Source organism: Haemaphysalis longicornis, unplaced genomic scaffold (assembly GCF_048455015.1).
Source record: "Haemaphysalis longicornis isolate Haplotype H1 unplaced genomic scaffold, Haemaphysalis longicornis Haplotype H1 scaffold_9, whole genome shotgun sequence".
NCBI classification, from domain to species: domain Eukaryota; kingdom Metazoa; phylum Arthropoda; class Arachnida; order Ixodida; family Ixodidae; genus Haemaphysalis; species Haemaphysalis longicornis.
The window spans coordinates 13936547-13950828 of NW_027526460.1; the positions used below are offsets into that span (position 1 = coordinate 13936547).

Consider the following 14282-nt stretch of genomic DNA (forward strand, 5'->3'; position numbering starts at 1 on the left):
AAATCGGCGCGCTTGTATTTTCGTGTATTATTTCTGGAGACAAAATAATAAACAAAAGCACACTGAATGGTCCTCCTTCTATTTGGGTGTTGCAAAGCTAAATGATACCCCAGAACATCCGCTTTCGGCGTGCATTTTCAGCACTTCACACATTCCTTTGCAGAACCAGGTACCGCAGGACAACCAACCTCAAGGTACAGTCTGTTCTGTGGTACAGTGTCTCAAGGTAAATGTCTCACGGTATCCCGGACGTCCACAACCCCATCTTCAGCTTCGCACCTTGAAGGGGCCGTGGAAACAAAATGCAAGTTTGGTTCATTTAAAATATCATTTAAATCATGCTGACACCACTTTTAACGCAAACTTAGCTCATATAAGTTATATAATTAGGAAAAATGGAATGGCCATGCGACCCACTAGCTCATTTCCCGCCATAGTTTACCGCAACAGAACCTGTGATGTCATACTAGCCAGGTCTGCGATTGGCGGAGGCCAGCAAAAGCAAACGCGAATTCGGCAGAGCTTGTAATCTTGCTGAACAAGCTATTTGCGCTTAAATTTAGGGCACATTCTTTTTATATCAGTAAGAATGGTAGGACAAACAGTGGAAGTTACGAAAGCGCATGTAAACATAGAAGTACCGATGCGTACTGCTGTTGGTACTGCACGCACTATGCTTGGTTTAGATGCACAGCACTGCGGCTTTGGGGTTGTCTCAGACGACACTGGCTGATTGACGCAAGCGACGGTGTCTTACGTGACCATATTTGTCGAACGAGCACAATGTTTCACGAAACGATTATTTTCTCCATGAACAAAAACAAGCCAAGTTTAAATACGGTCACAAACAAACCAAAGGCAGAAAACGGCTCGCCGCGGTGTGGTGGCATCATCTAGGTTGACTAACAGTAAACAAATCTCCGCTCCACACTAAGTTCAGCGGAAAGACCTGTTCTTATGATGTCATTGCAAACGTCGTTCAAACACACGTTTTGGCGCGAGAATAAAAATTGCAGCTTAAATTGATTAATTTCGCAGTGAATAAAGCATCGTTTGCTTCTGGACAAACGCTGGGGGCACTATAGAGCACAAAATCTTTCGAATAAAACAAACTTGTATTTTGTCTTCATGGCCCCTTTAAATCATCTCAGTTCTGGGCTTCCCGGAACACTCGCGTCGTTCCGATACAAAGCGACCACGTGGTTCGTGACGTCACGCCACGGCTGCGCACACACCATTCAGGGCGACAATGAATACAGCAATAATTACGAGCACAATTCACGCACACGCATGCACACACTAAACACTCGTTATGACAAAATGAATGGGACGCGAAAAATTTTGATATAAGCAGCAATTTCATATACGTGACTACTCCGTAAAAGCTCGAGCAGGTACGTCCTAATTATCCATTACAACTCCGCAAAAGTGGCAAGTGTGAAATAATCAGTGAAACATTTATTGGTGCACATAAAATGCGGTAAGCTGGGAATGTCAGGCATTTGTGCCAGGCACGAGGAGTTGATGTTCAAGTTAGTTACGCTACAGTTAGTTATGCTCCAAGTTCGCTCCAAGGGGAGCTAACCATTTGCATGGTTCGGGTAATCTGTCCTAAAATGCATGCATTTGGGCCAGGACATTGTGGCACCTTGATTAAAGAGATCATTCGAATAGTTCGAGTTTGATGTAATAAGGTTCTCTGTATATTACACCGACAAATATGGCTGGGCACTGAGTAGACGTCTTAGCCTGGTCACTTGGCATGCTTCAATGGATTAATTGGTCAATATCGCCCTTGACAGCAGTTTTTTTTCTTTGAGGTGCAGGGGCAAAAATAGTTCGAATTTTTCACCTGCACCGAGTTCCTGGTCTTGCTCAAGCGCTTCATTTTCCCTACACAAAACAGTTTCACAGTGTAGTGGTGGTGCTAAAGCATCTAGCCATGCATCATAAATGGCGCTATTTTCAGCTAGAGTCAGCCAGATGCTCTTCCCAATTGCAGGGGATCCGAATATTTGTGTCGAGAAGGCAATATCTATGAATACATGCTTTCCAAATGGTCATTATTCAACAATAAAAAAAAAATACATAGACCACCTTCTAGTTTTTCGTAATTAGTCACCGATCAGGCTACCAGCATTTCTCGTTGCTATGCAAGGTGGGTTACTTGTTAATGAAAACTGCACCAGAGAAGTTGACGTAGACAGAGAAAGTATTTCAAGACAGCTTGCCTCGTTCACTTTTAGTTCAGAGGACCCAGTCGTCAACAAAATTGATCGCATTTGGATGCTTTATAAAATTAACCGAACAATCACCCATTATGCTTTTATACGTACACATACTTTCATGCAGATACAGCATACGAAAGAAAGCGTCCTCACATGTAAAGCAATATGTTGGCTGGCCCGGTGCACATGTTGAGCGAGAGCAATGAGATAGTGAACGTATGGTCTTGTCTGCCCCGTTTCCTTGACATCACCACTTTATTGATACTGTTGAAAACAATATTTGGTCATCTGGCGCTACGTTATATTTGTGTTAGGAGGCAACAGCTCTAGGATGCACTCTTCAACCATAGGGTATGATTGTTCAATGAAGCACGTGTCTGTATTGTTTAGGTTTGCTAGAAAAATGCATAAACACATCATTTTTAAAACAAGTCTTCAGCAGCTTTGTATGCTCCGAGGTAGATTGACTAGTGGCCTTGAGAGATGATGTCAGAAGCTCACGGACCATTCACCATTCCCCACTTGGCTGCGATGTCGGCATATGCACCCACATTTCTTCTTTGCCCACTGGAGCGAATTGGCCAATGGCAATGGCAGCTGCCGTCAGAACCTTGCTGCCCATTCGTATATAGGGTTGCCACCTGCCCTGTTCTCGACCGGCCCGACCAGTTCTTTAGACAGCAGGCCAGTTGCTGGTCCGTACTTAAAACCAACCGTCATAGGTCGATTTTTCTGGCCACTGTGACGCGATTATCTTTCTGTGTTTTGTAAGCGTCAATTCAGCAACTGCAACAATAATTATGTGTTGACAAACTGCAAAAAGACACGCGAGCAGTGAAAATACAATGCATGTGTATGTATATATGAATATCGAATACATTATGTCATATGCACTGCATACCTCTTAACGTTCTTTGGTGGATTCAGATGCAAAGAAGAGCTTTAATGAACAAAGTATGTGTGGTTACTTTTCAGTGCAGCACATTTACAGCAATAGCCAAAATCTCAGACACTTTCAGTACTATATATGAAAACGCGACATTAAATGACATTGCATGTCAAGACAACATGGTGTCTATTTTTCGACACAAATTCAACCTTCTTAATACCCCCCATCTGAAGGAGTTTTTTTCTTTTTTATCCGGGGAAAGGTGGCAACCCTATCCATACGATCTTTTCACAGGGTGAAAGAAAAAGCAAGTGGTGTGGATGTTAACAGGACTGCTCCCAGTACACACGCACACTAGCCTGTGATGCCCTTTCCCAGAGGGGCAAGGAGTACTCCTTATGCCCTCTTACCCTGTAAGGGGGTACGGTTGACCAATGTGTGGCAGTCCGTGGGCCACGTGGGGGCATGATGCAGTGGCCCCAGCTGAGAGAACTGGCTCAGAGCCGCACGCACAGGGACCACGCGGGAGAGACGACCAAGCCCCAACTTTATCAGGTACCATGCCTGCAGCATGCGTTGCAGCTTCAGCTTGAAGCGGCTGCCGTATTCCCACCAGCACGAGGTCGGCGTACATACCAGGAGTCGGATTTGCATGCACCCGCTGACTTCGCACTCCCTGCCTGCCCAGGTGATATGAGTTGTTATTGGTTGCTCGGTCAGTCTGGTGGTCCATTCCGGTTATCTCCAGAATCCGTCAACCGCAGCGCTTTGGTGGCTCACGCCACTGGACCAACGGCTGCTGATTACCTGCCCCACGTGGTCAGACTTTGCGGCTTGACGCATGTGGCCGGCAGGTACCCCCTTCTCTGCTCCAAGGCTAGGAGTGTTCTACCAGGGCTGATTGTTGTACTGTGGAAAACTGTGAATTAAAACTAGTTCTGAGGTGCTACTTCTTCTTCTCAGAGTGACTGCACACGCGTGGCGAGGGCTGCTCTTGCCTTACGGGTTGGCTCGCTCGAACCCACGGTGGGTTTGGCAGCCTGTGCTGCATTAGACAGGTTAGTCCCACGAAGTCTGTCACCTATAACACCCGTAACGAGTCTTACGTGTGAAAACGTGCCAATTTGGTTTCCCTTTTCTCCTGCACCTGAAATGAATCTTCCATGTGTTCAAGATCTGCGCACATTTTGTTTTCAAAAGCTCCGGCCACAAAATGTAGAAAAAAAAGTTCCGTCTAGATCACATTTGCTCCTGGAAATGTGCAGCAGGGTATTGGTGTCGGCACAGTAACTACAGAACTGCAGCAAGGGGTTTGCAACGGCCAGAAAACTTCTTATACTGCGACAATGCCAAACGATATCTGACCAATTCAGTTTTCTATTTATCCAGTGGTCAGGACATAGCTTGTATTCACTGGCGAGGCACGCATGCAGGCAACCATGTGAGTGCGCTGTCACTCGTTACGTTGGGCTCAGCGGGATGGCGGTACTTGTCCGTGCTAAGCACATGGCTGTGCTGCACGTTACAATCTCTACCTCACCGAACGCAAAGTATTGCCTCAAGTCCAATGTGAGTGTGATTAATAAGATCTCTGTTGACGCCACCGTTGAGAGTCTGGTTGAAACGGAGCAGACGACACAGGCCGGCATTTTTTTTTCTTCGGCACCCAGGCGCAGTGGCCCAAGCCGCGCCATGTCTGTGGCACAGCGGCCATGGCTGTGGCACAGCGGCCATGGCTGTGGCACAGCGGCCATGGCTGTTTCCAGTGTTGCCAAGCAAAGAAATTGACAGCTAAAGTTTTCAACGAATACCACCTATAGTAACATTTAATGTAAGACAGACCCAGAAGCACATCTAAACTGGCATTTTTGGAGCACTAGAATACTGGGTAATTTTTCAGTGCACAGCCAAAAAGGGAATGGAGTGCACTGTAAGTTTAAAGGGACAGACAACCGATTTTTGTCGAGTATATATTCTCTTTCCCAAATGAAAGGGCATCACTTAAATCACCTTGACGAGAAACGGTTTTGCTGATAACGCCCTAGAACTTTTTAAATCGAAATTTTTAGATCTACGAGCCGTATGTGTCCCTCCCAAAAATAATGCTGGCAACCATGACATAGAGTAGCTCGGCAACATACTTTTCTCTGTATGTGAAATGAAAAATGATATTTAAAAACTTGTCCCCAGCTATAAATGTTTGAATCGCAGGCTTTCCTGTTCCTTTATGTGTTTTTTTAATGCAAAGGTCTATTTTGCACGAATGCGCCATCTGTTGGGATAGACGATAGGTAGAATCTGGCTTCATGTTGCAGAGGTGGTAAGTTCGATTCTCCCCAGGCGTGACGTATCTTTTTTTCCCTTTTTTTTTTAAGCTGCCGTTGCAGTATTTGGAAACTGAAATCAAATATTTTGGCAGAACAAACGCCCCTGACTCGGGCAGAATCGTCCAAGGTCCTTCACTGAGTCTGTTTACTGAATGCGGCCGTTGATTCTGGGCATGGAGGCTCAGTTAGCCACACTGAGAGCAACCCGGCGACGGCGGGCGGCGTGTCTTTAAAAGTTTCAAAATAATGTTTAGAAATACATATACAATTTAACCTTGTAAAAATACTTGTGTTAAAAGGTTTTCAATATGTAAATAAACGTTTCAGCAGTTACAGTTCAATACGTAAATGAACATTTCAGCAGTTACAGTAGCTGCTAGGTTTGCAGGTCACGTGACAGGGACACATATTGTAGTGCCAAGTTTCGACACTACGAACCGCCACCCTTCCGATTTCAGGAAGTTTGCTGCCAGATTAAAATTATTTCCACCAATTTGTTTAGAAATTGCTTGTGGTTACCGGGCTATATAAAACGCTGGCTTTCATATGAGCTAGAGAACATATACGCGACGAAAAATTGTCCGTCCCTTTCACAGTGCTTATTTTGAAGGTGTTCAGGAAATGCTACTGGTTTCTTCCTCCTCAACATAAATCAGTCACTAAAGGAGCAGCACAGGATAGCAGCTGGTTAACACAAGCTGCTACCCCTTATACTCCGCTATAACAAGTGATGCATTCGTGCCACCAAATCCGAAAGAGTTCTTGACTGCAATCCTCCTTGCCGCTTCTGTGGCCTCCCAGGGCCTCGACTGTAGAGCCACCAAGTCGAGATCAACACCGACATTCGGCTGCTCAAGGTTCACAGTTGGGGGAATCACTGCATCTCGAACTGCAAGTACCACAAATGCACTTTCCATGGCGCCAGCCGCACTCAAAAGGTGACCTGTGGCTCCTTTCGTTGCAGAAACAGCCACACCACGAGAACCAGCACCGAACAAGCGGTGGATTGCTGCTGCTTCAGCAGCATCACCGATTGGCGTCGATGTAGCATGGGCATTCACGTAGGTAACGTCCCGGACGCCAATGCGGGCACTTCTCAATGCAGACTGCATGCTTTCAAATGCACCGTTGCCATCAGTCGCCGATGCCGTGATGTGAGTAGCATCGCCCGAAAGTCCGTAGCCTAAAATTTCGGCATGAATGTTAGCTCCTCTGGCAACGGCGTGCTGTAGCTCTTCCAAAACGAGAATACCGCAACCTTCGGCTAACACAAACCCATCCCTGTTTTTGTCGAAGGGCCTCGAAGCTTTGGCCGGATCTTCAGCAGTGCTCAGGGCCCGCATCCTCGCAAAGGCCGCAACACTGAGTGGTGAGACGCTTGCTTCTGTGCCTCCACAAACCATGACGTCGGCGTACCCACGCTGTATGAAGCCAAATGAGTCACCAATGGCATGCAAGCCTGTCGTGCAGGCCGTAGCAACAGAGTGGTTCGGTCCTTGCAACTTGTGCCTGATGCTGACGTGCCCAGAGGCCATGTTTGTAAGAATGTGTGGAACAAAGAAAGGGCTCAGCTTACTATAGCCTTTTTCCCTAAATGTCATACCACTGTCAACAATGTACTCCAGATCAGACATGCCCATGCCGATGGCTACACCCGTAGACTTGCAGTCGAGGTCTGACGTTGGGTGCCACTGTGCATCCTTTAGAGCTTCCTCGGTCGCAGCCAGGGCATACACTGTGGCCATGGTCATGACCCGAAGGTCCGACTTGGGAACAAACTTGTGCACGTCGAAAGGCGACGGGTTCTGGGAGGCGTCGGTGGGAACACGGCCGGCTACCTTGGCGGGAATACCGGCGAACTTCTCTCCCAGTCGAACAATGCCACTGTGCGCCTGCACCAGGCGGCTCCATGACGTCTTGGTGTCTGCACCCAGAGGCGTGACTAAGCCCAAACCAGTGACCACAACCCTCCTAGGCTTGTCACTGCTCCGGGTGGCACATCTCCGCAGCTCACAAACAGGACGACTGAGCTGCCGGCAGAACTGAAACGAATTATGCACACTGTTGATTAAAATGGCTGCACTAGGAAAATAAATTTAAGCTGCGAAGTACTACATGCCACCAAAAGCATCGCAGACAAATGGTTCACCCAGAAATATTTTTCGAAGACCACGAAGACCAACGATGTTAAGGTACGAGATAAGCATTTCTCCTCAGCAAACCCTATTCATGTCGACCCTTTGATAAGTTGACACGTACCCGCAAGGGGGCAGGGGGCAATGGCCAAAGATAAAGCGTTGACTGTGCTCCAGCTGGAACTTATGCAACTAAATAAAATCTCCACCAGGAAAGGAAACAGGGACGTTAAATAAAAAGGAACTGCAGTGTGATAACAACCCGAACCCCAAAGTAAATATGGCTTCCTTAGCAACTCAAGCGACCTGTCCCAGAAAGATAAGCTAGCAGCGTCCCTCTCTGCTATGTTTCGCTCTATTGAACTCTATTTGCAGACCATTTGATGCATTTCTGCAAATGCATTACACTGAGGTTATTCACCTACGATTCCGCACTTTTCATCTGAGAGCGGTCTGGCACAGTACTGTGAACCGGGGTGTACATCCAGCTCTGTATCTCTAACTACACATACATTCCTCCATTGCAAGCTGCTCTAATAACTCCCTGCAAGATTTCTGCATTTTTTCTCCTTCTACTCCTATTTCCTTCGTCCAAAGTAGAACTCGCGACTGCTAAACATTCCCTCTCTTCACTACTAAATAAAGCCTTCCGTTAAAAAGAGTGGTTCGGTATGTTTAAACACTTACCGAAGGTTTAAGATGCATGTTAGAACTTCTCAAGCACGTTTTTTACTATTAGAAACTAAATAGTGCACCCACACAATTAAAACTAGTTAAAATTGATGCAGTAATCGGGCCAGATCGGGCTCCTCCATAGAGTTGGCTCCTCATCAAAACGCCGTCATCTATCCCACGACCGGCTATATATAGCCGGTCGTGATCTATCCATGGGCGCTGCCATGTCTGATTTCGGTTGCCAGCTGCTACCGCCGGCGTTATGAACGCATGTTGCGATATTGCGTGAAATAACTTTACTGTAAGGCTAAACCGAGACTCTGAATATGCATTAACTTCAAATAAGATGAATTAATGGGTTCTAGTCGAGATAGTATAAAACTAAGCAGATATAAAATATTTTTTCGATTCTCGCTATCTAGGCCGCATTCTTTGACAGACTTCTTTGACAGACTTTGACTGACATTCTTTGACAGACAGACTTTGACAGACTATCTAGATGCTATCTAGAAATTGCATTGTGACCCATTCTTTTTGATTGGCATTGGGGAGTTTTTTGTGATGAGTCCTTTGGTAAAACCGGCGAAACGGCGACGCCTGATGTTTTGTCATTTGCTTTGGTTCTACAGCCTACAGTTGCTACAGTCACTACGGCTGCTAGTACATTCATCACTGTCCAATTTTCTTTCATTTACCCGCCCAGAGCAATTTTGAGCAGTGCCTGGATGGGCAGATCATAGAGAAAGAAATAGGCAGATTAAATGCGGAGCTGCTCGCGGGCGTGTCCCCGTTTTCGTTTACTTTCCTCCTCGAATTCTCCGCGTGGGGAAGCGACAGGCGTTCGAACTTGTTGAATGCGCGTAGTGGTTGGCGCGGGGCACCCAAACATTGCTCCTGAAGATCGCTTTCCAGTCTCAAGAGTCGTGCCACAAAGAACAGAGAAATGCCAGCCGACATAGTGGCGTACGCATACGCGTTTGTCGTAGCGCTGGGAGGCATTATTGGCTTCGCAACAGCTGGTGAGCTCAATGAGCGTCGATCGCCTTGCCAGATTCCTGTGCTAATTGCCGTGTTTTGCAGGTAGCGTCATGTCGTTGGTGGCAGGTTTGGTTTTCGGCGGACTGGCGTGTATAGGAGCCTACCAGACGTCACAGAACCCCAAGAACTACTACTTATCCCTTGGCAAGTAGTCTCCTAACTTCTATACAGGCTGGGGCAGGAGGGGAGTTCGCTGAACCATGGTCAGCTGCTCTTTCGTACCTTGAAAGCGTGTTCATTTAAAAAAACCCGCCTGCATATCTCAAGGTTTCTGCTGGTGCCAGGAGTTCAGTCTTAGCAGATGAACTTTTACATTAACATTACAATAAAAAAGAAACAAAAATAAAGTGTCATCATTGCAAACAAGTTCATAATCGTATTTTAATGCATATAACTGTAGCGCACCTAAGGCATGCATTTTAGAAAACTAGTCAGTGAAGTATTGAAAATTTAATTTAATGATCATCCTAAAGGGACTGCCACCATCACTTCTGCAGTCAATGCCCAGAAGTGGCGTATCAAAGCCTTTAATCATCTGTGCGCAGTACATCTGTACAACACGTGAAATCATTTCCTACCTTCATTATGTAGCTTATTGCTGCCAGAAAACACAATTGTGAGGTGCCAGTGCAATGTGTCAACTTTAATCGGAAAAACACGACGGGCAAAATTGAGTGGTATGGCAAAAGACGAAGACTGCAGGACAATACGGTGTAGAGAAAAATTGTGCATTGTGATGGCTTGCCTTGTAGTTCAGGGTGCAGTACAGGAAATACAAAACCCACCTGTAACTGTTACAAGAGGAACTAACAGATGGCGCCGTGTAGCCAAGCTGAGTGCCAGAAAAGCACTGCATCCATACCAAGCCCTACATGGCATGCGAAACCAATCCAACAGGAACAGCCCTTAGCATGTGGCCCCTTGAGTTTCCTTTCCACCTATATTCGCCGCTGTGGCCCAGTGGCTATGGCGTTGTGCTGCTGAGCTCAAGGTTGCGGGTTCGACCCTGTCCTTGGTGGCTGCTTTTCTGGTACACGTTAAAGATCCCCAAATGGTCAAGATTAATCCGGAGCCCGCCACTATGGTGCATAGCCCAGGTGTAGCTTCGAAGCATTGGAACCCCACAATCAGTCTTCGGAGGGGCGCGATGAAATTTGAGCAGACTGTGCATCAAGTTTTGTCTGCGCCTGGGCTGCCACTTCCCTTTCACTTCTATCCTTCAGTCATGCAGCCACCTGTACTCACTTTCTCTAAGCATGAACAAACCCAGTTAACCACCATGTATAACTAAAGTCCAGTGTTCGATACGCGAACCCATAATGAAACAGTAACCACATGCTTAATTCTGCGATTGCAAAACTGAAACAGAATCATGTTAAGCTCAGCTCCATGTGAGCTGCTTGCCACTGAAGTTGAAGCTATGTCTAGGGCGTGCTCTCACAAATTTGTGACCGAGTTTTCAGGTAGGTTATTCCTGGCCAGATATAAGACTGCCGGTTTGTTTATGGCTGCCATCTAACGACGAGACACCTCCTTTGCGCCAAGACCACGTTGACATAGTCGTAGTGTAACTCAGAAGCAGTCAGTTACCTTGAGTTTTGAATCCACTCACATTCCATCTTCCTCTCCACAGGTGTTGCAGGAGTGCTGACTGGTGTGATGGGCTACAGATTTGCGAGGTCATTAAAGATAATGCCTGCAGGACTTGTTACCATTTTGAGGTCAGTGCATTTGTGCTCACACATGGCTGCAACTTGTTGCAGCTTTGCACTGGGGACTAACCTTGCCTTTTTTTTTTGACCCAAGCTGCCTGAACTGGAGAACGTTTTTCCTTGGGTTTTGCACCACTTTCCCAAGCAATGTAGGCAAAAATATTTGTCCAGAGTGCCCAAACTTATGACCATTGCTAAAATGAAAGGCTGTCAGCCACAAACTGGGCTAACCAGAGGGCTGGCTGCGAAGCAAACTGAAAGAGAAACAAGGGCATGCAGTTCCTGTGCTAGTGCACTATTGGTTGTGTTTTATATCCAGAAAAAGAGGGGCGGCATCCTGAAATAGTGAACGGTATTTATAAACCCACAATGTCCATTGTCCAAGCTGGCCTTTCACCTCAAAAGCTGCCCCTCCCATCATCTAATCTGTTCAAGTGCCATGTTTATTGAGATAAATTGCTGATGCCCATTGCATGTTTTTGTATCTATTGAAGATGCATCAAGCAGTTGTAGGTGGTAGCGTTAAGCCCCAGATTATAGCCTTGGGCACCGAACTTGCTTTTTAATGAAGGGCAAAGTACCAGGAATTTTGATGGTGATGTGATTAAGGAAAGCCTCTTTCAGTGTAGAATTTTGGTTGTGCCTTTACAGCTGCTGTTTCGTTAAACAAGCTTGCCTGCCTAAGTGCCTTTTTCAAAACTCTAAAGAAGAAAGCTTCGCATTGCGAGATAAATGTGGAGGGCTGCCTTTGTTCTCTTATCTTTTTACTTTCGCATCAAGTAGCAGGAACACACTAACCGTGTAAAATACCCACTAGGCTAAAATTTTTGTTTCTTTTTCTATTGCAGCATTGGTATGTGCATCAGAACTCTTTGGCGGGCATTCACACCCTCATCCACTCCGGAGCCGCCAGTGCCCCCCAAGCAGTGATGCTGCATGCTTTGCCACTTTTGGAATGAAGAGTCATGGTTGCATGGCTGTGCTAACCTCATTTTCTTGAGCTGCAATACTTTCGAAGTTTCGTGCGATCATATTTTGTGGGTATGGTACTGTGCCTAAACAGACGATTAGCACTTTGGCATGAAAACAGTCTGACATGCTGCAATTCAAGCACGTCAATGACAGGAGCCATTGCAACTGCCAACTCACCCAAGTGTATGGCTAATGCTACTGGAGGCAGCAGTAAAAAGCTGTTGCGGTGAAGCCACCACACGCCTGAAGCTTTCACGCCAACCAAGCCTACGATATTACGTAAAAAAAAAATAAGGAGCTTTTGTCTTTGTAGACTGTTGCAAATTTCTATAAAGTTGTGCTTTGAAATTAGCAAGGTTGAAAAATAACTAGAATGGTGAACATTACCTGTCCGTCCCATTATGCCACACAGGTGCCTTCTGTAATACTGATACGAAAACAGAGCCCTCAGGTCTGTGGCATTGGGGTGTGAAACGAGTTTGGCTTGTAGCATTGTTTGTGGCGGCTAGCTTGGCTACAATAAAAGGCATTGAACAAAGTCAAAATGGTTGGAAGGAAGGACGCACGCCCGAGCTCCTAAATGTTACTGATGTGCTCTCTTTATACCATCATTGCTGTGTAGCATGAAGCCTGCCACCCGGAGATGAGCCTGTGTGCTTGAGAAATAAACACACTTTTACGGCTTTACTTTGCTGTGTCGAGATGTGTCTTTCGTATTCCAGGCTGGCCCAACTGGCCGCCGGTTTGCATGAAATCGTCTGGAACATTGCTGTTGCCACCTTTTGCACTGCTGAAGATAGTGCATGTATGTGGAGGAAGGCTAAGTGGCCTTACACCGAGTGCTCCCATACAAAATACCAAATCACCATAAGTACTCTACAGAAGTTCTATGGCCGTGCCTTATCACAATTGCAAACTTAATTGGCAAGTGATACAGAACAGCTGCAGTCATCATCGTATGTACAATGCTAGGTAGAACCAAAGAAGCCATCTGTATAAAAAAAATCAGGTTCAGTTTTTAACACTTTGATTTCGAATTTGCTCACGTGCAGTTTGGGCCGCATATTTTTTATGAAGGTCGGTTAAACGCTGCGTGCATGACTTCGAAACGATGAGAAACAATTAACAGGATTTGTGCAGCATTTGCAAGGTGGCAGTTTTACACCTCCATGTTTCGGGGCCCTAGGTCACCCACATTCGCCGCTTGTCTGTGGTGGGGTGTGCAACATGTGAGACATGCCTCGGGCATCCTCTCCTTCTCACATTAGAAAGAGAGTGACCTGACAGGCAACATTATACACGTGACATTGGTTCATCAGTGCTTGTTCAGATGGTGTTCAACAAAAAAAAAATCTTTCTAACCCGGACTGGTCACTAAAGAAAGAGAGTAGGAAAGTCACCAATTAAACTGCTACCCTGCTATTTACAAGTGAACCATGTGTGCCACGAAATCCAGGAGTTCCTGGCTGATTATATTGGTAGCTCATGTGGACTCCCAGGACCTCGGCTGAAACGCCACTAAATTAAGATCAACACTGACGTCCGGTTGCTCAACGATCGCTACACTGCCAGCTGCAAGTACCAGAAATGCACTTTCCATGGTGCGCTCGTTAAGTGCATGGTAGCAGTTTGGCCAGTTGTTTGCCGTAGTTGACCGTGGTTAAACCAACTTTGCCAAGTGATAGCAATTGGTTTTAGCACTGAGCGCACACAGTAAACCGCACGTAGTACACACCTGCACCGCAAAACAAAACAGACTGCTCGACTGCGCAGACAAAATAACTTCGATACAGGCAGTGCCTCCTTGTATCATTTTTTGATGGCACGTGCCCCTGCTCTTTCCCTCTATCCCCCCATGAGCGTTTAGACGCTTTCATTGCGCAGCCGCACGAAACGCTGGCTTGACCTTTTTTTTTTTCTTTTTTTCCCCCTCTATGGCCAGCTTGAAGGCCAGTCAGTAGTTTTACCTCTACGCCAGATTGGCGCTACGAGGAACGAGCCGTTTTGTGGGGTTGTACCTGGAGTAATAGAGCTATGGGCGTCTTACAATACTCCCGTCTGCGTGACGGGGGTTGCTGGAATGGGGGCTTACTCAGTTGGCGAAGCTCACTGCCGAAAATTCTACCAAACGACTCGCGCCACGTACGCAAGAAACTTTATGCGCCATGCAATAATTCCGCCGCGGTGGCTCAGTGGCACTGTGCTGCTGAACCCAAAGACGCGGGTTCCATCCCCGCCACGGTGGCTGCTTTTCTGAAAGAGGCGAAAAGCGAAAACGCCCGTGTGTGTCGAGATTTCGGCAAACG

The 14282-nt window shown here is 46.4% G+C and overlaps 2 protein-coding genes across 2 annotated transcripts; one reads left to right on the forward strand and one right to left on the reverse strand.

Annotated features, from left to right (window-relative positions):
- Positions 1-2452: 2452 nt before the first annotated feature.
- LOC144152065 (3-oxoacyl-[acyl-carrier-protein] synthase, mitochondrial) lies at positions 2453-8461 on the reverse strand. The gene is made up of 2 exons (XM_077683269.1): positions 8267-8461; positions 2453-7486 (listed from the first exon to the last, which is right to left on the reverse strand). Exons 1-2 carry the CDS (start codon positions 8282-8284, stop codon positions 6146-6148), a joined length of 1359 nt encoding a protein of 452 aa, XP_077539395.1. The 5' UTR covers positions 8285-8461; the 3' UTR covers positions 2453-6145.
- A 184-nt stretch (positions 8462-8645) lies between these two features.
- LOC144152066 (transmembrane protein 14C-like) lies at positions 8646-12663 on the forward strand. Its single transcript, XM_077683270.1, has 4 exons — positions 8646-9273; positions 9335-9436; positions 10926-11013; positions 11853-12663. Exons 1-4 carry the CDS (start codon positions 9198-9200, stop codon positions 11932-11934), a joined length of 348 nt encoding a protein of 115 aa, XP_077539396.1. The 5' UTR covers positions 8646-9197; the 3' UTR covers positions 11935-12663.
- The last annotated feature ends 1619 nt before the right edge of the window (positions 12664-14282 follow it).

Coding starts and splice junctions, on each gene's coding strand:
- LOC144152066 (XM_077683270.1), top strand. CDS start 9,198: ATGCCAGCCGACATAGTGGCGTACGCATACGCGTTTGTCGTAGCGCTG. Junction 9,274..9,334: donor TATTGGCTTCGCAACAGCTG/GTGAGCTCAATG, acceptor CGTGTTTTGCAG/GTAGCGTCATGTCGTTGGTG. Junction 9,437..10,925: donor GAACTACTACTTATCCCTTG/GCAAGTAGTCTC, acceptor TCCTCTCCACAG/GTGTTGCAGGAGTGCTGACT.